The following is a 26,549-nucleotide window of genomic DNA, read 5'->3' as shown; positions in this document are numbered from 1 at the left end:
AGTGGCACCTCCTTGACAACTGGTTTGTAAGGACATGGGTGCATGAAAATGACACAAATTTCCAGAAGGCACATGTCTCCTATACTGCTCAGTAACTCAAGTACAGGAGAACCCAGGATTTAGATTTTGCCCACTTTTGAGGTATTAAATGTGTAAGGAAAAGACTGGTTATGTCCAAGTAGCATGCAATGAAAGTATTTTTAAACCAACATGGTTAAGTGTTAAGATTTTTCAAAATCAAAATATTTATTAACACAATTTTAAACTAAAGTAAAAACTAATCATCCATGGTAATGATTTAAGTGCAAGGTAATGCTGGCTTTCTTTCACATTCATTCTCTTCTTTCAAAGTAAAGCAGATCAGTTGTTCTTGAACAAGTCAATGCAGCTCTGCAAGAGGGAGACATTGTTCTGGGGAAAAAAAAGTCAAGGTAGATCATTGACTTAAGAGTCTAAAATTACTCGCTACATTTCTTTAAGAAATGAACAGAAATCCACTGACACAGCCTTTCACAAGAGATAATTAAAATGAAAAAGTCAGCCGAACTGGGTTGGCTGTTACTAGTTGGTGAGGCAAGACATCAGCAGTACCAGTTAAATACAAGGATGTTCCTTGTTTTGGTACAGAGCTATAGTTTCCATGAGTTACTGCCCTTTTTTTTTGGAGGGGGGGGTTGCTATAGGGCACAGGCATTCACCAAAAAGACAGAGACAGAGCGTGAGAAATCACCCCCCCCCGGGGGAGGGGGATGGCCACACCTCAATCCCTTCTCTTGGGATCTTGGGCAGGCATGCACACGTGCCTGCCGTGAGTTTAAGCCACTGGGTCTGGAACTCAAACTGCGGTGCACTAGTGGGAGAGTTCAGTGACATAGCCATTACGCTAACTGCTGGTCCCTCCATGAGTTACTTCTCAATTATAGAGATAAAAAGGCAACTGCAGGGGGGCTGGGCACGTGGCATGGTGATTAAACTGCTGGACTCCACACGGTTAACCATGGTTGGAATTCTGGACGTGCTGGCTTGCTTTCTTACCTCCCTCCCCTCTGTCCTCTCTAGTTAAATTAAAATAAATAAAGTTAAATAAAATAATTTTTTAGAAAGGACAGGTGAAGGTGCTACAGGCCAGTTTCTACTGCACCCCACCCCAACCTTGCACTGGAGGGCTGCTTTCGGTGAGGCTCACGACTAGTGGACCTGTGTGTCCGAAGGCTCCCTGCTTTAACCAAAGTTGCAAGCTGGCGAAAGTACCCCTTGAGGACTTCCTATGGTTGCCCCTGACTGAGCTCCTGGTACTACCTGGATGATCCATACCCAAAGAAACATGATTTTGGGCATCAAAATTTCTTAAAGGATCCTAGTAAATCTGATGTGCACTCAGCATTGTTTTCCAGTTTCTGTGCTAAATTAAGCTACAGGCATTAAATACACACAAAATTTTTTTTTTTCCCAAAAGGAATTATCAGACGATGCTGCTTTTAAGCAAACTAGGAAACATTCTCTTCTAAAAAGATTTCCCATGAAAACCCAAGACATTGAAGAGCTTATTCACAAATTACAGCCACATACCAACAAACATTTTGGACAATGATCACGTGATTGGTCCCATGAAGGGCACATAAGCTGTTCCCTATAGGTTTCTGAGTATCCTCTATGATGTCTGCATGAAAACAAAATGTCACAAATGTACTTTCCAGAACATATCCCCTCTGTTAAGCAATGAATGGCTTTATTAGAATGTTCTTCAGAGTGTGGCCTACAAGGCCTTTGGCAGAGAGGCAGAGTAGCCTCCACCAAGAACGCTTTTCAACCTATTTTGGAGATTGCAGTAGCAAAAATAGTCTTAGTGTTACCCCACCTACTAGGTATTACAAGGAATTAAAACCACAAGACAAGACATACCCTACCTACCTGATGATACCCAAATAAGTAAATTAGTAAGGAACTTAAATTGCTCGGCTTAATTGGAAAAAAGCCACTTACCCTGGCATGCTTTATTTCCAGTTCAGACATTTCAATTAGATTCTTTCTAAATGCTGCCACTCTCTTCCGTTTGAAATTTACCAATTCTATAGGAAGGAGGAGTTAATAGTTACCAAAACAAGAAAAGTCACCACATTCACCTACACTTTAACTTCCAAATAGCACTGTAATAAATAATCTCCAAATTGTCTTATAGTCACTATAACCAGTTACAGTGACTATACATACAGTCAGTCAGGCCTAAGTGAATACCATCACTCAAATACCAGGCACTGGTGGCCACTGACTGCTCTGGGGACTTGTGAGATAAACTTGTGCCCTCTAGGCACAAATGTTTGCAGAAAGGTCTGGAGTGGTGGTGGGCTGGCAAGACAATGAAATGGCAAGACATAAAAATGACTAAAGGTTTCTAAGTTCAGTTTCACTAATCATTAGGAAAACACAGTATGTGTTGTGAATATATATGCACAGGTAAGTTATGCAACCTTAACGAAATGCTGGGGCTGGCAGGTGGCATGGGTTAAGGTGTTGGACTCCCACATGGCCAAGCATGATTCAAGTCCTGGACCTGGAGGTTTACGCCTTCTCACTTTCCCGCGCTCTCCCCCCCCACCCCCGAGTCTGGTCAAATTTAATAAATAAAATAAAAAAAAAAAAAAACGAAATGCTGTCATTCAGAAAACACTGATAAACCTGGAGGACGTTACCCTAAGTGAAATAATTCAGGCACAGAAAGACTATCACCGGGCAAACTCATACGTGTGGAAGAACGACCTCTGAACACCTCCTTAGGTGCACAAATCAAACTTCACTGTACTTCATAAATGTCATACTTAGATTTGACATTTAAAAATTTAATTTTAAAACTGCTCTCATGTTCAGATGGGTTTGGTTCAATTAAGATCTGTGTGACCTGGCCCCTTTCCATTACCATTTTGTTTCCTACGCCATCAGAATTCAAGATTAATGACCTAGTAGAAATCAGTGCACAGTGAGACCCACCCCCATTTTCCTTTTATGTTATGTGACATTTGACTTTGTCCTGGCTTGAGCCCTCACTCCTTCAAGCTGGTGCTCAAGAGTACTCAAAAGTAGACTCACCCTCCCATCATCTTTACACCTCTGTCCAATAGAAGCTACAATGTAAGCAGCCATATTAAAAAAAAAAAACAACACTTGGGACCAGCAGGTGGTGTGATGGTTAGGAACGCTGGACTCCCATATGGCTGACTACAGTTCAATAGCGGTTCAAGTCCCAGACCTGGCAGCTTCATCGCCATGTCTCTTACTGTCTCTAGGCAAATTAAAAATAAAGTTAAATAAGTAGCTAGTATAATGGCTATGTAGCTGGACTCCCATGTAGTCGACCATGGTTCGAGTCCCAGACCCCGTGACTTAAATGTATGCTGGGTGCCTGTGCGTGTGTGCCCATGATTCAGAGAGAATGGAGAAGGAATTGGGCATGGCCATCACCCCTAGGGGGTGATTTCTTGCTTTCTGTCTGTCTGTTTCTCTGGTGAGCACACGTGCCCTGTAGCCAAAATCTCTCAAAAAAAAAAAAAAAGTTAGATAATATAATTCTTAAAAAATAAAAACTTTGAAAAACAAAACCCAGGGAAGAAATCTACAGTGTTAGCACTTCCCAGACTGAGGCACCCTCCCTCCTTCCTCTATGGACTGCAGATAGGAAGGACCCAGTCCCATACTAACCAACTCCTCTGAATCCTGCCCTCACCATGTGTGCTGTGTTCCTTCAACTGACAACTCTAAGATAGTCCAGCCACAAATCTCAACAGACAGCCATGTTAGGGTAAGGGAACAAAATGGACACACAATAGTTCATGTGTAAGATATAATACACGGCCTTCCACACTACCAAAGGCAAGCAGATTAAGACCTGCCAATCTCAGTAGTTTACAGAATACTGAACTGCTAGTACAGTATCTCGGGGCATACACCTGGAATAAAGAGAATATAACATAACACAGGTGCTTCAAAAACCTTAGGTAGTGAAGGCCGTCTCTTGGGAAGACCCTGCGCGCCACCTGCCAAGCTGCAGTGAAGAGTAGCTCTATGCCTCACAGTTAAAGCACAGTCAACTATAGTAACAGTTCTGAACACACAGGAAGGAAGACAAATGATTAGCATTCGAGTTTGGACATCATCAAGCAGCTTCAATCACGTTGCAAAGTAAAACACTGTTATTACAAGGGGATTAGGGACCAGCAGATGGCGTAATGGGTACATCACTGGTCTCTGACATGACTCAACACAGTCCCAGACTCAGCTGCTAGAAACTCATACAGGAACGTGTGCGTGTGTGCTCCAAATCCCAGAAGGGATAGCAGCGTGATCCATTCCCCGGGGGATGACTTTTCATTTTCTGTCTCTCCAGTAAGTAAATATGTGCTATAGCAAAAATACCTCCAAAAAAAAAAAAAAAAAAAAAAAAAAAAAAAGAAAGAAAGAAAGAAAACTGTGTGTGTGTGTGGACATTAACAAAGTGCTAGATTTCCTACCACGGGGTAGTGGGTGTGGGTGTGTGTGTGTGTGTGTGTGTGTGTGTGTGTCAATACATGCTACCTGGTTACTAAATCATCTTTCTACAGGATGAAGAGGGCAGTTAATTACACAGTGGAGCTCAGACAACACCTGACTAGACCGTCAAAATCAAGCAGCACTGGCCCTGCCAGGCTGGTGCCGCAGCAGAGCACCACAGCACAGTACTGCACATCCTATGTGAGATCTGGGGTTCCATTCCTTGGGTTACCAATACATGGTACCTGGTTACTAAATCATCTTTCTACAGGATGAAGAGGGCAGTTAATTACACAGTGGAGCTCAGACAACACCTGACTAGACCGTCAAAATCAAGCAGCACTGGCCCTGCCAGGCTGGTGCCGCAGCAGAGCACCACAGCACAGTACTGCACATCCTATGTGAGATCTGGGGTTCCATTCCTTGGGTTACCGAGCCTACATACCAGATGGGCACGGCTGGGGGAAGGACCAAGGTGCTGAGATCCTATCAAGGGTGCTTATGTTGTTTCTCTCATGAAAGAAATAAACAGTCATCACCACAAATAAGGAGGGGATGGACACAGTATGTCCTCAGGTGTGATACCCCAAGGTTCTATCACTTACACTGCATTCTGTCATAAATGTATAAGCACAATGTGAACATGAGCAAAGAAACCAATCAACACCAAGCAAGGAACAGTCTATTTGTAAAGAGATTGCTGTGTTCTTTAAAAGAGTCAGTATCATAAAAATACATATAGTAGACTATCTTATATCAAAGGTAAGCTTTCCGTAACTGAGGGCTATACTGTAGGGATGCAGCAAACTGGGCCTTAGGACAAATCCAACTATGTTTTTAGAGATAAAAAAAAAGACCATGACATAACCTACAAGGGTTCAAAAAAACCAGATGTGTGTATGTTCACAAATGCACTGTGCATTTGCAAGTGACACCACAGACACTGGGTGCATTAGACTGACAGTGAGGTGATTCTGGGTGGAGGCTATCTGGGCGGCCTTCCACTATTCGTGCAACTTTTCCTCTAAGCCTGAAATTACCACCTTCTTTTGCAGATTCAGAAAGCTGTTCGAATTTCTGGCAGCACTCCTGCTGATGTGCCTCGGCCAACTTGACATCTTTGCTTTTTAACCGGGCCTTATCCAGAGCTTTGTTTGAGTTCTCATAGTCAATAAGGGCTTTGGTGCGTCGGTATAAGAGATCCTGAAAAGAAATTATAAATATAACATAAAAATATCCAGGGAACAAAATAGGAGCATTAAATATCTAAAACAGTTTAAAATCTAACAAGTACACCTGATGCTATCACACTGCCTAAGAAGCTAAGATGGCAGGAATCTATTCCTACACCTTCCCTCTCCCACTACTCTATTTTTAATCTCAAGTTCCAACAGAAATAAGAAACGCACGGTATTAAGAATCTTTTTGGAATTCTTTATATGGATCAGGTGAAGGTAAAAAAACACACATAAGAAAGAAAAATGAAACATTCTGTACCTAAATGTGCATAGTCACTGCTGGGCCAGTCAAGTGGAATACTACTGGATGGCATCCTGGGAAGGAGGTGGTGGCATTAAGAAATCCACCCTGCAATCCTGCTGTCGGCAATGTACTCTGGGAGCCATCTGACACAAATGAAAGCCTCCTAGGGACCAGTAACGGCCGCACAGGAGCTACCGCAACAACTGTGCTGTGTTGGAATAACATGGGAAGGTTTTGGGTTTATACCCTGAAGATTCCCTGTCTGAATGCATTAGGTGCACACATGCCCATGATCCAAACTGACAGAGGCTGCTTATACACAATGGTATTTATCAGATCCATTAGGGATACTTCTTCTCTTACTTTGCATGGAAAAAATAATTAGATAAGATGGACCATGCAGTTAAAGAAAAAAGGCTCAAGCCTGGCAAAATAATTATAGAAGCTGGGTAAATCTACTGTTGGAAATGCTACCTTTGTGTATGTTAGAAAAAATTAAGCTGAGCTCTTAATTCTGTGAAAACAGAGATATCTTGAAACAAGAATGAAAGAGAAGGGATTGTGGTATGGCCATCCCCCTGGAGGGTGATTTCTCGCTTTCTGTCTCTCTTGCTATCTTTCTGGCAAGTGCATGCGCCCCATAGCAAAAACTTCTCCAAATAAATAAATAAAATAATTCTTAAAAAAAAAAAAAAAAGTTAACAGCCTGAATAGGTAAAAAAAAAAAAAAAAAATCCAAGTCTGAGAAAACATGTCCTAAGGCAAATTAAGAACGCTATCTAAACGTCTTGTTGCCAGATCTAAAAAGTTTGTGTAAACTGAAACATTTTTGCTTGAGGCCACGTAGAATGCATGTTTCATTCTCAAAGGTGCCTCTCCGCTTACCATTTATTCTCATCTTTCTTTGGGTAATGTGCTTCACAGTTCAAAGGCATCTAGTAGTAAGAGTTCACTCCGCCCTACCCGGACCCCAAGACCTTTCATTTCTGCCTCAGAAATGGCCCCCCATATCTGTCTGCTTCAACACTCCCTATGGTGCCACCACCAACACAGACCTGGGGTCCGGGCAGAGTGCTCTTGTACCGTGATGATGAATCCCACAATTGTCTCACCTTAGCAGCCTCTATGTTTAGCATGTAGTACCGGAGGAGTTCTGTCAGCTTCAAATCTTCGTCTGATGAGACTCGACTCTCTACTTTCTATTTAAAAAAGTAAAGATCACCACCAAGGCAGAAGCTTCCAGATTATAAAATACATGTTTGAAAAATACAAAAATCCTTACCCTAAGTTTTTCAAACAGTTCAGCAACCTTCAATAGGTACCTAAAAACACATGATTTTGGTTTAAAATCTTAAGCAGTCTATGAAACACGATCTTATCAATAAAATAGACACGAGTGGGTAAATTCAGAGGTCTAGCCGCGACCCTGGTGCTTTAGGGTTAATTTGTCAAGGTATGTTTTCACTTAAATTGGTCGTAAGTCATAGAGAAAATGGTTACAAAACTGAGCACCTTTACCTACCACACCACATGGAGGCAACTGCTTCTCATGGTGCCCTATGTCCAGGGCAATTCTTATCAAATGCCAAGACCAATAACCAAGGCAAGGATCTGAAGAGCTACCAGTAGTTTAAGAAACTTAAGTGGAAACAAATGTTGCAAAGCAGTAAATAGACTATTTCATCCTGGTTCTGCCATCAACCTTTCAATGACAAGCCATTGTCATTGATACTAAGCTTGGGGGTTAAGAAGTTGTATCCCACATCACAAATGTCCAGGATTGGGCCAGCTGCGGCCAGGTGGTTAAGGGAGTTGTATCCCACATAGGTAACTATGCCATTTGAGTCTGAAACTTGCCAAGTGTGTAAAATCCCCAAAAGAGGGAAGAGATGAAGAGACTATGACTTGACCTTTCCCCATGGGGGTGCTTTCTTCTCCCACCCGCTGAACACAAGGTCTCTGGCATAAATAAATAAATACTCAGGATAAATGGCGAGAACCACAAATAAAAATAAATCCATGATGGGGTGGGGGGTACCAGCAGTTAGTGTAATGGTTATGTTGCTGAACTCCCATGTAGCCAACCACAGTTCGAGTCTCAGACCTGGTGGCTTAAACTCACGCCGGGCACATGTGCATGTGTGCCCATCCCCCCTGGGGGGTGATTTCTCACTTTGTCTCTCTGGCAAGACCACGCGCCCTATAGCAAAAATCTCTCAAAAAATAAAAAAAGGGGAAAGAATCCTATGTACACAATGATTGTCTTGTGTTTTGTGTACACTGAATACATAAGATTTGAATCCAGTACCGAACTGAAACTATGTGGTTATTACTTATTAGGAGGTATAGGGATATGCTTTTCCAACAAAAACTTACTTTTTGATGACTGTAGGCTCCTCTAAAGCCAAGCTGTGCAGGCAGGCTGCAGTGTGGATATAGTCGTCAGCAACGTCTACAGAAACAAAGACAGCCCTTTATACAGCAAAGCCAGCCACATGAGCAAAGCTAAGTGGCTAGTCAGAGAATGGTATTTACTTTTATGAGATCTGGTCATTCTGTCCGCTTTTGCACAGGAATCCTTGATCCTATTGTAATAGTTAACAAGAAAGTTCTTCTCTTGCTCAAAGAAATCATCTACCTCCTAAAAGAGGAAAAAAGAAGCTTAAGTAGAAATTCCAAGAATGTGAATTATGTATTTATTAGATCAAGGTAAACTAGCTCATGAACATAAATTGTTTAACCTCTATAGAGCAAGTAATCACAAACTGCCCAAAGACAACTTCATATCAAATACTGGCAAAAACCAAGTGCTGGCAGGCAACGCCAGTAGAGAGCCATCTTATGGCCAGAATGCGGCATCCTCTCTACCCCTGGCAATCCTACTAAACGTGCCATGGCTCTGCCAAGTGGGACATGGCCACCTAGCCTTGGACACTTGAATACAGCTAAGTTTTTTTAAATTAAGTTGGTTTCAGACTGGGAGGCAATCTAGCATCTGGCAGGCAGTAGCCAGATATGATACACACGTTTGGTTAAGAAAAGCCGCCCCCCCTTAATAGCAAAGATAGTCCAATAGTTTCCAAATTTCTGACAATTCTGTCTTTACTCAGCACCTGTATTCCAGGTTCCCTGACTCAAGACCTGGAATATAGGTGCCAAGACCTGGCAAAAGTCACTCACCCGATAGTAACTTTATAGATTTGGAAAGGGTCTGCAGAGTGAAGAAATACAGCACACCTACGAATGTTATAAGCAACTTAATTTTTTTTGTGTAGGAGAGCACTATCCAATAGAAATATAATACAAGCCACAGGTGCAACTTAATATAAAATAACTGAAAATTAGTTAAAAATAACTGAATTTTCGGTGGGAGGGGGTGATAAAAATCACCGTAGGTTAACACTTGTTTCACAAATGTCTCCCGACAAAAGGGTCACGAAGTCGTTAATTTTACCATGAGTCAAGTATTTTATCAATGACTTACCTTAACTCCAGAAAAAAGGACTTCATCAGCACTTTTCACCACACTTTTGAAAAATCCTCCAAACATCTCTTTGGTGTTTTTCCGCCTAACACTTAGCTAAAGGAAGGAAATTCCAAGAAAACATTGATATCTTTCTAGGTTTCCTTAAAGCAGTTGAGTAATAGCCCAAGAAATACTCTAGTTGTACAGACACACATATAAGATCTTCAATTGTCTCAATCAGCAACTCCACAATACCAAAAAAATAACCTAAACATAGACCATCCAATTTTAGAAGACTAACTGAAATTGTTATTTTAAAAAAATTATCATAATGCTGGGTCTTAGTGACTTAAAATCCTTGTTAGAATTACTGTTCTGTATTGTTCACTATGCTTCAATGGATTAAAAGTCAAATTTCTAAGTCAGGGCTTATACAACACATTTCATAGCAAAAAAGGTTAGAACTTGTATGTACGCATACAAATATGTAAATTTCCTTTCAACAAAAAGGGCAGCAAAGAAGAAAAATGTACATTAAGTCAGATTTTCAGAAAATATAAAATACGCTTTAAAGTTGGTCCAGCCCTATGGCTTGGTGGTTAAGGGAGCTAGATCCAGATGGCCAGTCTCGTGATCCAAATCCCAGTCCCAGTGGCCTGAATACCACACCAGGCACCATGTGCATGCATGTCTGTGCCCGACTTGGGGGTATAACCCCTCTTTCCTTCTGTCTCGTCTCTTTATTGAATGTACATGCCCTCTAAAAAATTACAGGGTGAGGGGGTAGAAGTAGTCTTGCACGTTCTAATTGCACCATGGCAATGGACTAAAAATGCCTTACATACAGGCTCGCGGGTGGTGTGGTGATTGAAGGCACTGAACCACGGTGCAAGTCCCGGACCAGGTTGCTTACTTTCTCACTCTCTTTCCCTCTCTGATCAAATTAAGTAAAATAAAGTTTAAGAAAATAAGTATTTTTTTTTTTTTAAAAAAAGAAGCCTTACATCCTGATCATATTCCAGGAAAACATGGAAGTTGCGATCTTTACTGAGAACAGGGTGAGAAGAAAGCCGCTGAAGAAAGACTTCGTGAGAGGACACAGTCTTCTTAAAGACAGCAAGATACTCACTGAAAAAAGAGGCATGTGCGGCTTTTAGTTGGCATCATTCAACTATCTGACCAATACCATTCCTGGTTAATTCTATTGTTCTGCTTAGTTCAAGTAAAATATTGCAACTGTACTAGAACCAGTCTGAGTCTCCATGTAATACTGCTGTTGTTTAGCAACTGCAGAACAAGTTTTTAAATAAAGAAAACAGGGACCAGCAGTTAGCATAATGGCTGTGTCGCTGGACTCTCATGTAGTTGACCACAGTTCGCGTCCCAGACTCGGTGGCTTAAAACTCACGCCAGGCGTGTGTGCATGCCCAAGATCCCAAGAGGAGAATGGAGGAGAAGGGATTGCGGCGTGACCATCCCCCCCTGGGGGGGGGATTTCTCACTTTCTGTCTGTCTCTCTCCGTCTGTCTGGTGAGCACACGCACCCTATGGCAAAAACCTCTCCAAAAAATAAATAAAATAAAGAAAACGCTTTAATTCTGCAGCCATGTAAACAGCATGGATGCAGTAAGGACTGGAAGTAAAATATTTAACAAGAAAAGTTATACAATATTTTTCTCCTAACGTTTCAGATACTTAAATGGTACTGTGGTATGGGTTTTAAGAGTTTACATTTGACTTGTTTTGAAGACTGAAATGATATTAGTTGATCATCTGGTACAAAGTTTTTCATTTTCCTATGACACAAGTGTAAAGAACCCATTTTTGTGTGAATTATTAAATGACGACCAGATTAAAATATGCTGTCTGGATTTCCTCTTTCAAACCATCAGTGTAGATTTTCAGAATGCTTTCCAACAGCATTCACCACGATCTAGTTTTTCCTGTACTGCGAGTAACCAAACTCTGGCAAGATAGTTTGGTGGAGTATCAGCAGTTTGAAACCTAATTAGAAATACAAATGTTTATTTCTTCACCAACAATCCCTAGTTAAGTGTGATCCACATAGAGGAAAAAATTAGTCTACGTCCAGTATTTAAGGAAGTGATGTCTGAATTACAGACATTTCATGCCCTGCAAAGTGTAGTTTCAGAAAATGGCACCAGGCAACTAATTAACAGCTACAGTCTTTAAAAACTATCAAATACCAGAAATTATAAAAACAGAGAAAGCATCAGGCCTTTCTACTTCTGCTGCACAGCATCATATTTCTAGCCGTCAAAAAGTTAAGTCTGTTAATCCACTTACGCTTCCAGTTCTTGCTTCATCTTGGCAAATTCTTCTTTGGTCATAGACCCTTCACCCTCTCCCAGTTTCTGCATCTTCTCTCGAGGGCCATCGAAGTCAGGCTTAGTAGGAGCAGGTGGAATCTGCAGCAGACAGGTAACTCATGAGGCTCTGACCTGGCAGTGATGTTCTCACTGGGCTGCATTTGGCATTTGCCTGTGCCAGTGTATCGCCCAAATGTCAAACCCTATTTTTCTTAACCTTAGTCCTTCTGGCCATTTTAAAGACGTGCTTCCCCAGTTGGGTACTCACTTCTAATCAATCATTTAATCAGTTACTAGTATAGACAACTGACAGAGGACAGTAACTATACTGTTTCATTCAATGCCAGCTTTAAAACTAGTATTGTCAATGCTAAAAACCAATGATTAGCCACCAAGATTATAAAGTTACCCATCCTTTTAAAAATCTTTTCTATTTATAAAGCACAGTCAAGTTCTATATACAGCTAACACAAACTCCAGTACTAATTCTGTTCAATTATTAAAAATCACTATTTTTTTGTTTGTTTTAGAAAGATTTTCACTGTAGGGCGTGTCCACTCGCCAGACAGAGACATAGAGACAGAAAGCGAGAAATCACCCCCCAGGGGGGATGGTCACGGCGCAATCCCTTCTCCTCCATTCTCCTCTCGGGATCTTGAGCACGCATGCACGCATACGCGCCCAGCGTGAGTTTTAAGCCACCAGGTCCAGGATACAAACCACGGTCGACTACGTGGGAGTCCAGCAACATAGCCATTACGCTAACTGCTGGTTCCCTAAAAATCACTATTTCAATGGATTCTTCAGCTTGACTGGCAGGTCAAGACATACTTAACTCTCCTGTAAAATCAGCCAAGTCTCTGTTCCTGTATCCAAGAATTAACTCTCAAGGGCAAAAACTGCCTCCTTTACTCTTTAAGCACTTTTGAGAAATCACACTGCATAGTATTCACCAATACTGAAGTTTCCTATAAATTAATTCTACTGATGCCTGAGAAAAAGCAAACCTAAATGTAAATAAGACTTAAACCGTTTAGTCTCTTAATAAGTACAGGAGAGCCTGTATGCTTCATCTCTTAACTGTAAGTTTCACCACATACACTTTAGACCTTACTAATAGTTTGCAAATACTCCAGTAGGCAGACAAAAATCACACTGCCTTTTCCCACAATCTATTATAGAAAGTAAATCCCTTCAAAATGAATGGCAATGTAGAAGAAAGTAGCAATTACTTGATTTTCTAAAATGCACTCACAATAAACCCAGCATACTCTGCTGTTTCAATAAGAGTGTCATGTAGCCACACGAAGTCTTCATGTTGCCTTGTAACAGAGAACTCTGGGTTCTGAAATGTAGGCAGTGTGGTCTGTAAAGAAAGGAAGGAGACGTTAACTGGTAACCATTACTCGTCGGTGGTTTTGGTTTCCCAGGCTGCACCATGAGAAAATCCTGTATAATACAACACATGAAGACACAATGAAGAAGGCTGGTCTTGTGGCCTAGTTTTAAGGAGCCAGATCTATACAGCCAACTGCATGGTTTAAAGCAAGCAGACAAACAAAAGAAAACAAAAAATCCAGTATCAGGGGTCTTCAAAGAGTTTCCCCAAAATGTGTATTATGGAAAAAACTACACAAGGATTCTACCTTTCTGAAGTTTGCAATTAACAGATAGTGGCAAGAATTAATTTCAAGTTAAATGACCATCCTAATTCCATTTTTTAAAAGCTTGAACCTATCTCAGTTGTGACCCTTAAACACTTTTGTTAAAAAGAAAATTACCTAAAATTTACTATTGTTCTGCCAATTATTCGTGGTTTCCTTTATACCCCACTGAATGCTTATTTCACCTTGATCTTGATCAGGTCAAGTCAGGCAGTCTTGTCACCAGGCAGTTACTCTGCCTCCTGAGTATGCTAATCAACCAGCAAGGCATTAAGAGCAAACAGCTGGAAAGGACCTGCTTAACTTGGTAAATATGGAAGATGCAAGCTATAGACACAACTGCCTTGGATGCAAATTTAAAACAAAGGTGGAAGATCACCTTGTTACTACCACTTTGCCTGGTAACTTCTGCACCAGAAGAGAGTAGACCACACTGAGTAATTGTAAGGGGACTCCTCTGCAGCAGAAATCTGAAGCTACACGTATCTGATGCTTATGACAAGTGCAACAGATGGAGGCTCTCGCTTAGCAGCCGTGCTAAGTGGCAAGCCCTGTTTCAGTTCAGATAATTTCTTTTCACACTCATTGTGAACAGCAAGGCTATAGCCAAGCCCTGCACTGCTAAGTCATCCTGTCCCTTACCTTCGTGTGCACTGTGAATTTCACCTTATCCCTCTCACTGAGTGCATCAGGTATGTCAATTTGAAGCGAGGGGTCGACATTCAGGTCCACAGATACAGATCTCACCTGAAAAACATATTGTGTTAGTCTCAGATTTTAGCCCTATAATATATCCTTCCAAATATGAGTTATTAAAAAGTAATCTGGATATATACATGACTTAAAATAGTTTTGAGCTATTTTTAAGTTTATTCAAGAGGAGAACCTGCTCTTCAAATGCATGGGTGTCTAAAATATTCCTGTAATCTGAACAAAGCAACTGTGACTCACATCACATACATGATACCCTGTCAACATGAGAAATACGCTAAACTTGGCACTAAGGCAGCCTGAACTACAATAGATAGGATGTCTCGAACTTCTTCTGTAATTGCCGACATGAAGCATTCAAAAGGCATCAATTCACCAGACCATGACAGTTAAAGAAGTCCAAGCCTAGGAAAACCTGGGGTGATGGCACAGAAGTCATGTGGTACAGATCTTGTATAGAAAGAGGGTAAGTTACAAAAATTAATCAAGGCCTTAATAAGTAGGATCCTAATGTGGTTATACATGAGCAACAAGCGTGATCCCTGCCTTGGAAAACCAAAGTAATTGGGTTTTTTTGGAGAGGTTTTTGCTATAGGGTGCGTGCGCTCTACAGAAAGACAGAGACAGAGAGACAGAAAGTGAGAAATCACCCCCTGGAGGGATGGGGAATGGCCACGGCTGCAATCCCTTCTCCATTCTCCTCCCGGAATCTTGGGCATGCATCCACACGCGCCGGCATGAGTTTAAGCCACTGGGTTCAAACCACAGTCAACAATATGGGAGTCCAGCGACATAGCCATTACGCCAACTGCTGGTCCCCAAAGATTATTTTATGAGCTGGAAATTCAATGTGCAGGGGCATCACCCAACTCCAGTTTACCAGTTAAAAGAAAAACTGACAAATAAGAAGATTGGCACCAATACACACTGACTATTAGGAATAAGTGGCTAACATGGTACCCTGAATTTGAAAGGCAAATTTCTTAGTTCTTACAGCAGACAAGTTGGTGGACAATCTAGCCTGACAGTCATACAGAGGCATCTCAAAGTAAACCCCTCACTTTCCCATTCCTCACTGTACCTAGTAGTAAAGCTGTGTTGCCCTAAAGCTCCAGATTACTTAACACAGCCATGAGTGCCAAGTGAAGAATATAGTTAAGATGAGGTAGTTCTCTAAATATCTAACTTTCCTTTTAGATTCTTTTATTCCAAAAAAAAAAATGTCAAGACCAAGAACTAATGAACTTAACCTCTGAAACTACAAAAATCAGTCCAATCAGCTATAAAAGACTAAATATACTCATCAAAAATGAGATGTATTGTATTACTTGTTTTTCCCCCTTAGGCATTGTAACCCAAACTTTTAAACTGAAAACTAGAGGTAGCCCTGTAACAATGATTTTCCTCTGTAAGCTTAGAGTTCTGTAACCAGAACTTACATCGGCTATTAGTAAGATTACAATATGCTTAGTAATTGCTCTTGACATCTCAACCTACATTTATTATTCCAAATGACTTGATGACTCCTATGAAATTATGCCTGTTTGACTTAATTTTCACATGTCCATTTAAGAAATCTCTGTAAACAAAGATAACACTTCGAGGTCAGGGATACTTCATTTTATCAGTTGTGATTCTAACTCTGCTATATTTCTGATAAAAGCTTCCTTCCTTTCTAGCAAACACAGGGTTCAGATATATTTCAGAATATAAACTGAAATGTGCCTGCAAACACTGACCAGTCCACCTATCTGTTTCCGTCAGGGTCAGGCTGGTTCAACTACTGTATAGAAAGAGAGCCCAAGGTTGAAGTTGTGTTTCCCAAAGCTCAGCAGGGATTACCCAATTTCCTGAGATTCTATTTCCTAAAAAGCCACTCATTATCATTACCAACATCTCTCAAATTTTAATATGCTGACAATTCCATGTTAGTGCACTACAAGTTGAGCAAACCCTGAGTCTGCAAACTCCATGGGCTGCCTTTGGAATAAGGCTAGAGGACCCAAGTGGGTTAATGTAAATGGAATTCATTTAAGTACCAGTTAAAGCTATAGTGCAATGTGCCAGCTAATTCTTGTTCCAATGAATAATTACCTTCTGGGTTTCCATTTCTTCCATACTCCCAAAAATATATAAGTAACAACACAGACTATTACTATACCGGTCCTCCTTTCTGACCAGTGTAAGGAAAAAAAAATTTTTTTTTACATTAGGAAGAGATTCAAACAAAAACTCCAGTACTTGATATTATAGTAGTAACCACCAGATAAGCATCTGTATTTGGAATTACCACTCTCTAGGTCTCTTTCTTAAAAAAATCTAAAAGAAAATACTGGCAAACTCCCCTGAGTATGAGCCAAAACCAACTAATTCACCATTAAAAGAACTTTCCCATTCTGGGGCACATAACACTTCCTCCTCCCACAATGAAGCCAGTATCACAAGAAGCTGGGAAATGCTCAAAGCTTCTAAGTCAGCATTTGTCCCCCCTCACTCCAGAAGTGCACCAAGTAGGACTGAAAGCTCAGCAGTCCTCCTTAATGCTTAGCCAACAAAACAAACACCATCCCAGGACAGAGTGCTTGATAAATCACTGGGCTCATGATGTGGGAATTTCCCTTTACCCATCTCTATCAACTCATCTTGAGGCACCTAGAACCCTGCTTTGTGGGACCAGCAGTTAGTATAATGGCTATGTCTCTGGACTCCCATGTAGTCGACAGTGGTTAAAGTCCCGGATCCTGTGGCTGAAACTCGCGCCAGGCGGGTGTGCCCAAGATTCAGAGAGTATGAAGAAGGGACTGTGGCCTGGCCATCTCTCATCCCCCGCCCCAGGGGGTGATTTCTAGCTTGCTGTCTCTCTTGTCTTTCTGGCTCTGGCAAGTGCATACACCCTATAGCAAAAACCTCCCCTCCCCCCCAATAAAAAATAAAGAACCCTGCTTGGCCCTGCTGGCCAACAGTGTGAGTTTCAGACTGGAGGCACATGTTAAAATGACCAGAATTGCTGCTTAAACCAGTAGGGGGGAGGGGAGGGCTTGAGAATTCAGTCTCATAAAACAATTTAAAAAAAACCCACTACTCAGACAATAGAATTCAAGTTTTAGAACTGGCTTTTGAAGATGTCCCTAGAAACCACAGCATTATATGCCCAGTTTTGCAAGGATTTTCAAGCTTTCACAGAACCACCCTCCCAGGCCAACCCTTACCATGAGGATCATAACCATCCCACAGGAAAGTGCACTGGACATGCATTGCTTTATATAGACAGCAAATGTTTAACTGTTTCAATTAACCTGAATGCTTCTGGTAAGAGCCAAGGCATTTCCCTAAAGGAGTTAAGCCTGCAGGAATCCATCTGCATTTCCACACATACTCACTGCTTCTTGCCTGCACACCTCAGCACTAGATGCAGGACAACCTCACAGCTGAGCTGCTCTAGACCAGTTTTCACATATTCACTTCTGGTCCAAATCTCACTTATGACTCACCCTGGCACAAAACTTAATCATCACCAGCAAAGCTTTCTTCAAAACAGATTTAGTAGTGCAGATGGCAAAGTGCACTATTATGACTGGATGACTCAAAGAGTTTGAAATTTGGGACCAGCAGATGGCGTAGCGGTTATGTAGCTGGACTCCCACATGGTTGACAGCAGTTGAGTTCTGGGGCTGGTGGCTTGAAACACCTAGCCTACCAGGCATGTGTGCGTGTGTGCCCAAGATCCTAGAAGGACATGGCCATCCACCCTGGGGATTGATTTCTCTCTCACTTACTGTCTCTGATAAGTGCACATGCCCCTTAAAAATGGACTTATTATAATTATTTTTCAATTTGATCAGAGAAGACAGAAAGAAAGTGAGAAAAACAAGCTGCCAAGTCTGGAACTCAAATTGCGGTCAGCCATGTGCGAGTCCCAAGCCTTCAACCACCACTTCATCTGCTGGCCCAATGGCAAAGACTTTTTAAAAATTCTGAAATCCAAAACCCACAGGAGTACAAGAGAAAACACATAATGTACAATAAATGCTATAGTGACTGCAGACTTTCAGACTAGTGCCATGCGGACAAAAAGAGAAGACAAAGAAATAAAAGCTACTTTAACTCTGACACGGAACAGCTATTTAATAAGCATGTTTCGCAAATGGGGCTTTCTCTTCAACTATTGCATTCCCGTCTAATAATTTTCCTAAATCCTTCACTCTAGTGCCAAGGAACTAAGAACTCTCTCAGGATGAGGGCCACGACAAGTCATCCATAAAGGGTCTATTCTCAGCATGGAGCCAGGAGAGGCAAGAAGACTACTACCTCCAGGACAAGATTTTTCACTTTGATCACAGAAAGCAAAAGCAGGGCATAGTTCAACTGGAAAGATATTCATACCTTCACTATCTATTCTAACTTCATTGAGGAAATAGGATAAAAAATGTCCTATCACAAACACTGTAGATCTGCATTAATTTCAGGAAGCCTAAAAGACCCATCCACACTATATATAAAACATTACTTTGCTGTTTCAACTCAGAAATGAAGTGCTCCATAATGCTAACCACACCCTTCTCAACCCCCTTTTTGGTTCAGTATTGGTAAGAATGGCTAAAAGAGCTCAATGCATCAGTACTCTGAATTTACTGATTCCTTCCACCCTGAAAACAACCAAAGTCTATTATCTGTATTCTATCCAAGTTTTCTATTGTAGCAACCAAGTATGCAAAACTGATGAGTCAACTATAAACATGGTTTTATTATCTCTGCTTTTACGGATATTTTACTCGTCTCTCCTCTCCCCGTGGATTCTCTTCTTCGAGTACATAATTCAGGTCAGCAGTATCATCTTAGTTCTCAAGATCTAAGGACTTCTAGATCTGCCTACTTACTAACAGATAATAACTACAAAACACACTCAGGAATGAGCCTGGTTTAAGCTTAACAGAAACCTAGATAAAGGGCTGCAGCAAGTGATCAGATTTCCACCACTCATCTTGGTGGGATGGGACCAAGTGGCCCTAGATCTGGAGCATGGAGCCAGGAGATAACAGATAATAACTACAAAACACACTCAGGAATGAGCCTGGTTTAAGCTTAACAGAAACCTAGATAAAGGGCTGCAGCAAGTGATCAGATTTCCACCACTCATCTTGGTGGGATGGGACCAAGTGGCCCCATCCCTGCTGACACCAACCATTCCTGCCAGCAGCCTACCAACACACAAACAGCCCACAGTAGAACACTGCAGACTGTAGGGCATTTGGAGGCTGCGTGGCCCCACATTCCTAGAACAGGAACTGAGACTTGGAAGGAGGTCAGGACAGCACACTCAGCGAATGGATAAACTGAATCATCATTTCACAAGGATGCAAGCCCATGCAGTAGTCAAATCCCTATGTGGAACCAGATTAAACTGAGTTAGTTTTAAATGATTAAATTATATCATGAAATCCATCTAGCTACTAGATATCTGAGTTGTTTTCAGATGAGTTCACAAGCAAGAATTGAACTATGACCTGTGAGATCTTCTAGCACAGAATTCCTATTGGGAATTAACAGTACCACTACAAAGTAGCTCCCCCAACTGGGAAACAGAGAAGCTAAATTTCCAAGCCAGCTTGTAGTGTGGTGGGTAAGGCTGCTGGATCTCACATGGTCAAGTGCATGGCAGTGGCTTGAATAATACATGTGCATGTGTGCCCCAAATCCCAAGAGAATAGATTGTTGTGTTGTCATGCACCCTAGAGGGTGCTTTCTCACTTCCTCTCCCTCCTCCAGAAAGCACTTGCACATTATGGCAAAAATTAAAAGAAAAACTAATTTCCACAAATCAGAGCTAAGCCCCTTACTTCTATCCAATTCCATCAAAACTCCTTCCCCCAAATTCCTGGTATAACAGGTTGTCAAGTCCAAAAGCCCTCTGACAGCAGAAATGCTCTATATCCCTCCTCTGGGTGAGAATATTTAGCAACATTCACTGCCTTTATGATCAAACCAAGCTAAAATGGAAATAGACTTCAACATAAAAAATTTACCTTCACTACCAAAAAGAAAAGAAGATTTAGCATGGACAGAGCTGCCTGCTTCATGGCTGGACTCACTGTTGTGAATTTGAGGTGGAACATATTTCTAATGTTTGAATAAATTCAAATTATTCAAGTGTAAATATTACATAACTGTATCACCACCTGCTTAGATATTTGGTGTCCATCAAGACAATACCCAACTTTTAGCACTCCTTTTAAAAGACAAAGTGAAAGTCCTGATATTGGAGCCATCTGCCCTTGTACTCTTCACCATTTACACAGGAGGGTACCTTTCAGAAACAGTGAATGCTTAATGTAGAGACAAATATCCTGGTTAATGTAACAGCTATTGCCATTTTGAAAAAAATAAATCACTCCAGACTACATAGGAATATCTAAAAGCTAAGGACTCATTTCTTTTGTAAATTTTTAGAGAGCATATGCACTGTGCAAGCAACAAAACAGCACTTCTTGGGACTGAAATGGCAGTTACATTGTTGGGACTCCCACATCGTAGACTGTGGGCCTGAGTCCTGGACCCAGGGGGGCCAGCAAATAAATGGCATAATGGCTATGGCCCTGGATTCCTTCTGGACTCCCAGTTGACCACGGTTCAAGTCTTGGACCTGGCAGCTTAACTTACACCAGGCGTGTGTATGTTCATGCCCCCAAATCCCATGGAGAATGGATTAGAGATTGTGGCGCGGTCATTCTGCCCACAGGGTTGATTTCTCACTTTCTGTCTCTGGCAAGCACACGGGCCCTATAGCAAAAATCCCTCCCCTCAAAAAACAAAACAAAACAAAACAAAACAAAAAAAAACACAAAAGCAAAAACTCACCCTGGGCACATGTGTGCTCAAAATTCCAAGGATAAGGGATGCAGTATGGCCACCCCCATCGGGGTGGGGGTGGGGGTGGGGCGCAGCGGCCTTGCTTTCTGTCTCATTCCATGAGTGCACATGCCCTATAGCTAAAATATCTTAAAACCCAGCGCTTCCAAATGGTGCATGGTCACACCACAATCCCTTTTTACCTCCATTTCTCCACGTTGTATGTATATCAGCTGTTTTTCTCCAGCCACAGGGGCTAAGATTCAAACTGTGGCCAGCCATGTGGGATACAGCTCCCTTAATCACTACACTACAGGGCCACCCCAAGGACCCAATCTATAAACTTAAATTCAGGCTTATTCCTCTGCCCCTCAAGCTGCAGCTTACATACTCCTTCCAGATCTACCTACCAGGTGTTAAACAGCTTGACAAAATTCCATGATGTTTTTTCAGGACAGACCTTGAAAGGTAATTCAATGGTTGACTGGAACATAATGGACGGTAAAGTCACTTTCTGGAAAGATGGACTACACAGATGAACTTCTCAATGATATTTAGACAGAACTCAAAAAGCTTTGAAACAGCCTTCTCAAAATAGGGATCATGGGAACCAGCAGTTAGCTTAATGGCTGTCGCTGGACTCCCACGTAGTGGACCGTGGTTCGCGTCCTGGACCAGGTGGCTTAAAACTCACACCAGGGACATGTGCGTACGTGCCCAAGATCCTGAGAGAAGGGATTGTGGTGTGACCATCCCCCCTGTGATTTCTGTCTCTAATGTCTCTTTCTGTCTGGCGAGCGCACACGCCCTATAGCAAAAATCTCTCCAAAAAAAAAAAAAAAGAATGCTTCAAAATAGGGATCATTAAGTTAGGCTGTTTCCCTAGATGCGACCTAACCTCACTGCACACTTCTTTGACCACTGGTGATATTTAGGCCACTAACCTACAGCTGTTTTCAACTAATTTGCTCAAGCAACAAGGCTCTGACAGTTCCCCTCCAAGGACCTGGTTTTCAGGGAGCTTCAATTCTGGCCCATGAAGCTTTTTAAGTGGTATGGCATGAGAACCTCAGTTTCCAATGCCCAAAGCCAACACTGCACTGGCCAATATAGTAAACGGATGTTTTCCTGTAAGCAGCAATTGCCCAAAGACCTGCTGAAAAAAAACATCTTTTTACCACCTGTTGATAAGGTTCCTCAACAGTGGTGGAGTTAATTTTACTGGAGAAATTAAACAATGCTTAAGTTTCATGTGGCATGTTATTTCCTTGAGCACAAGTCTATCGTAGAAATGTATAGGGACTCCCATGTAGTCAACCACGGTTCAAGTCCTGAACCTGGTGGCTTAAACTCAGGCCAGGAGCATGTGTGTGCGTGCCCAAAATTCCAAGAGGAGAATGGAGAAGGGACTGCAGCAAGGCCATCCCCCAAGGGGTGATTTCTTGCTCTGTCTTTCTGGCAAGCACATGTGCCCTATAGCAAAAACCTCACCCCCCACACAAAAAAGGAAGTGTATGAGCACTTGCAAAAACTGGCACAGTAGCCTATGTAACGTAAACCTGACCCCACCCGTGTTATACTAATTTTTAATGTCATTTTAACCAATGATTCTCAACCAGGGGCAGTTTTGCTCTCACCCTAAAGGACATTTGACGTCTGTGGATATTTACAGCTACACAGTGGGAAGCAACTGTTATCTAGTAGAGCCCAGAAATGCAGTTAAATGTAAAACGCACAGGACAATCTCAAGCAACAAAAGTTTATTACGCCCAAAGTATCAACAGTGCTCAAACTGAAAAACCCTGGTTTAAACTGAAGCTCTAGATTAGGTATTAGTCACTCACTAGGTCTCACCAAACGAAAATTTAAACCTCAGAAATAAGTTTTGGCCATTTCTCCTGAGTGAAAAAAACTGTAGTCTATGGACCTGCTAAACTAGAAGTCACAAATGAGGACCTTAAGGCGCGATGTGCAAGTTACCGATCCAGAGCAAAGACACAAGCAGCTCTGATAGGTCACACTTCCTCAATTTAAAAAAAGGAAAAAAGAAGTTACAAATGTAGCAGAAAACTTGTCTACAAAACTTGGTAAATTTGGGGACCAGCTCTGTGGCAGTAGTAACGTGCTGCTGGAGAAGCTGGATGTCACAGGGCTCAGAAATTGGGTCTGGGGGGACCAGCAGTTTGCGTAATGGCTATGTCACTGGACTCCCATGTAGTCGACCACGGTTCACGTCCCGGACCCGGTGGCTTAAAACTCACGCCGGGTGCCGGGTGCCAGGTGCGTGTGCGTACATGCCCAAGATCACGAGAGAATGGAGAAGGGATTGCGGTGTGGCCAATCCCCCTGGGGGTGATTTCTCGCTGTCTCTCTCTCTCTCTCTCTGGCGAGCGCACGTGCCCTATAGCAAAATAAATAAATAAATAAAAACTCTCCAAAAAAAAAAAAAAAAGAAATTTGCTTTTAAATCTGCTTGTGTGTGAAATGATTGAATCTGAATTTTTTAGCCTTTTAGTTGGGGAATTTAATTCATTGTCCTTCTATGTTATTATCAATATATGTGAATTTCTTCTTGTCATTTTGTTACTTTTTTTTCCTAATTGTTTTATGTTCTCCCCCTGGGGGTGATTTCTCGCTGTCTCTCTCTCTCTCTCTGGCGAGCGCACGTGCCCTATAGCAAAATAAATAAATAAATAAAAACTCTCCAAAAAAAAAAAAAAAAGAAATTGGGTCTGGGAAGGAATGACACCATTCACCAAAGCTCATAATCAACGGGAAAAAGTCAAGACGTTATCAATAAGGAAGAACAGTAGTAGGCTAGAAAGGGTTATCGCTTGCTCTTGCCAACTGCCGAGAAATGTTCAGAACAGGTTTCAACCGCCTCACAGGGCTTTTCCCTTCCATGTGCTCAACCTCCTCAGTTCACTATCATAAAGCAGAAGCTGAAAGCGTTTTCAGAATCCAGTGGAAGTAAGGATTCCAACACCTGACTTACCATAGGTTTACTAGATAAACATAACTCAGCCCCAGAAGACCCCACGCCCCCTACAGTTGGTCGAGTGGGCTCCTTAACATGGTGCCCAGCTATTTAATGACATGAAAGGAGGTCTGGAGAAACAAGGCGCAAACTGGAGACAAGGGTAGTTTTAGCTTACTTTTTGAGAAAAGTTTCCTTCTGCATAATCTCCAATTATTTCCCTCAACCTAAAAATCATAGATATCTGAGAACTCTTAACCGTTCAGAGTGGGAAATGGAAGAGATGGTATTAATTTTCTCGGGTCCCATAAAAGTGGGCTTAATATAATAGTACATTAGTTAACTGGCCTTCAGAAGGTAGACTTGGTAAAGCCTTTGTTTTCTAAATTCAAAACATCAAAATATAACCTGTTTCCTTAGTAGAGGACTACTTAAAAACTAACTATGCAACTCTGCCCCTGAATTCTGCTTTTTAAGGAAGACAAACCCCAACACCTTTTGTTAAAGGTTTTCTCAAAATGGAACTGCCTGGTTATGACACAGTTCAATACTCTTTTTCATCTTTCTGAATTAGTTAACAGAAGTATTGGACTAGCATTCTAAAATCCTCAAGTATCAATCATGTTCCTTTCTTTACCACCAGACTTCAAAAAGTTTGTGACAAAAGTTTAGTTTGGAACAAAAACCTTTAAAATCCATGCAAGTTTTTCTCAAAAGCATTTTTCATGACCTTTTTAGCTCATTTTAAGGGTCTTAACCCAATGGGATAGGGGACCTTGAAAAATCCATGATTCCCATCCTCACAGAAATTCCAAACCAAAGCAAATAATCAGAACATTTAAACTTACATATTAAAAAAAAAAAAGTAAACTCTATTATAGCAAAAAAAGTTTGCTCAACACATGGCCTCTATTGTATTACTTCACACAGGCCCAAAACTAAATGGTAAAACTAAACCTGGTCTACCAGTATGGTAGCTAACAGCAGAGAGGAAGGAAGCAAAACAAAGCCACATTATTAGGATAATATTTTAGTTTTATCTCATTTCTGTAATTAGGAAAAAAATCAGAAAATTACTATGGATAAAATTCCTGTAGCTACTAAAGCCAGGAGGCAGGGAACAGCCTTCATGACCCTTCTCTAACTTTGCTGGAGGATCAGGGTGGTGTTGAAATATTTAAAAATTGTAATAAAGTAAACTAACAAATCAGAGATAGGCTGAGGCAATTAATTAACCTACACAGTAAATCAAGAAAGCTAGAAGGAAAAAGGACCAGGAAAGTAGAAAAATTAGAAATTTACTATTATCAAAATTCCTATACAGTACCTACACTTTAGGGCAAAAACCACCTTTAGAATGCTAAAGAATCTTGAACAAGTTCCCACTTTTAGTAGAACTTCAATTTCTAAATAAATTAAGACACTCCAATCAAGACCTTCCCATGTGAAAAACTATGTCAACAACTACAATGATACCTTCAGTTGGTACACTTTGAAAGAAACACTGGTTATTCACCTAACAGAAGAAAAATACCTTCTCTATTCAAAGGTGCCTTAAACTTTTAAGAGGTTATGTGTCAAAAAGTTCACAGAAAATACATATTCTTTTTAAAAAAAAACCTGCATGATTTCAGAATTGTTTGCACCCAAATAAATTCAGTATTTCCATTCCATTTTTCTACAAAAATTTTTAAGTCCTCTTGAAAAGTTTTTAAGATGGCTCCAAGTTACTAAATTTGAGGGCTAGTGCCTCGTCTTTTCCTATTTTTCATTTTTCTGCCGGAAAAAACTTTTATGTTGATTCTGCACGTAAGGTTGTGGCTCATTATCTGCATGCTTCGAGAGCAGAGACTTTTAAGTTTAAAAGACCAATAAAAAAGTGAAGGTCTGTCTGACTATTTCATTGGTTACAACTTGAGTTTATTGCATTAATAATATTTTTACACCTCAAGATACTCGCGGCCTGGAGTAATTTACATACACATTCAACACTTGAAAATAAAACCAAGTTTCAGCAGGTAACTGAACACACAGCTACCACAAAGGCATACAGCATTTATAAATTATAGATGACAAACAGGCTTAAAATACCGGACTTCATGGAATTTCCCTAGTTGATTGAGGACAAAAAAAAAAAAAAGTCATTTTCTCAAAAAGAGGGAGCAATGTGGAGGAAACAGACCACACTCGGTTGTTCGTTACATTTTATGTGCATTTCACGTTCACTTTTTAAGGGACACGAATCCAAGACTGGAGAACCTTTCGAAACACATTTCGGAGTTTCCAGGGATTAATCCCAAAGACCCGCCAAGCGTCCATCCAGTACGGACCGCAATCGGGCGCTTTTCTCAATGAGTTGGCGCAGGGTCCACGGGGTCCGCCCGGGAGGGCCCTCAGAGAGAATGCAGCAAAGGCGGAGACCGGGGTGCGGGGCGCCCCGCGTTGCAGAGGGCGACAAGCAGCCAGCGGGGCAGGACAAGGGAAAAGGTGGGGTCCGGGAGGCCGGCGGGGCCTCGCGTCCCGGAGTCTAAAGCCCAAAGACCTCACCTTGC

The 26,549-nt window shown here is 41.4% G+C and overlaps 1 protein-coding gene and 1 non-coding gene across 2 annotated transcripts in view; both read right to left on the bottom strand.

Moving 5' to 3' along the window:
* Positions 1-26,549, bottom strand: part of SNX5 (sorting nexin 5) — a gene marked incomplete in the record, with an annotated part of 26,754 nt that continues 205 nt past the window's right edge. The window contains 12 exon segments of the mRNA XM_014585981.2: positions 1-411; positions 1,984-2,069; positions 5,565-5,724; positions 7,116-7,202; positions 7,286-7,325; positions 8,380-8,455; positions 8,539-8,644; positions 9,488-9,583; positions 10,474-10,597; positions 11,777-11,898; positions 13,055-13,165; positions 14,106-14,210. Coding sequence (XP_014441467.1) covers positions 361-411; positions 1,984-2,069; positions 5,565-5,724; positions 7,116-7,202; positions 7,286-7,325; positions 8,380-8,455; positions 8,539-8,644; positions 9,488-9,583; positions 10,474-10,597; positions 11,777-11,898; positions 13,055-13,165; positions 14,106-14,210 — 1,164 coding nt within the window.
* LOC114006942 (small nucleolar RNA SNORD17) lies at positions 19,289-19,524 on the bottom strand. The gene has a single exon (XR_003548594.1). It is a non-coding gene; the product is annotated as a small nucleolar RNA SNORD17 (small nucleolar RNA).

This window comes from Tupaia chinensis, unplaced genomic scaffold, assembly GCF_000334495.1.
Source record: "Tupaia chinensis unplaced genomic scaffold, TupChi_1.0 Scaffold000101_1, whole genome shotgun sequence".
Lineage (NCBI taxonomy): Eukaryota > Metazoa > Chordata > Mammalia > Scandentia > Tupaiidae > Tupaia > Tupaia belangeri.
This window is presented reverse-complemented; position numbering and strand designations above follow the sequence as displayed.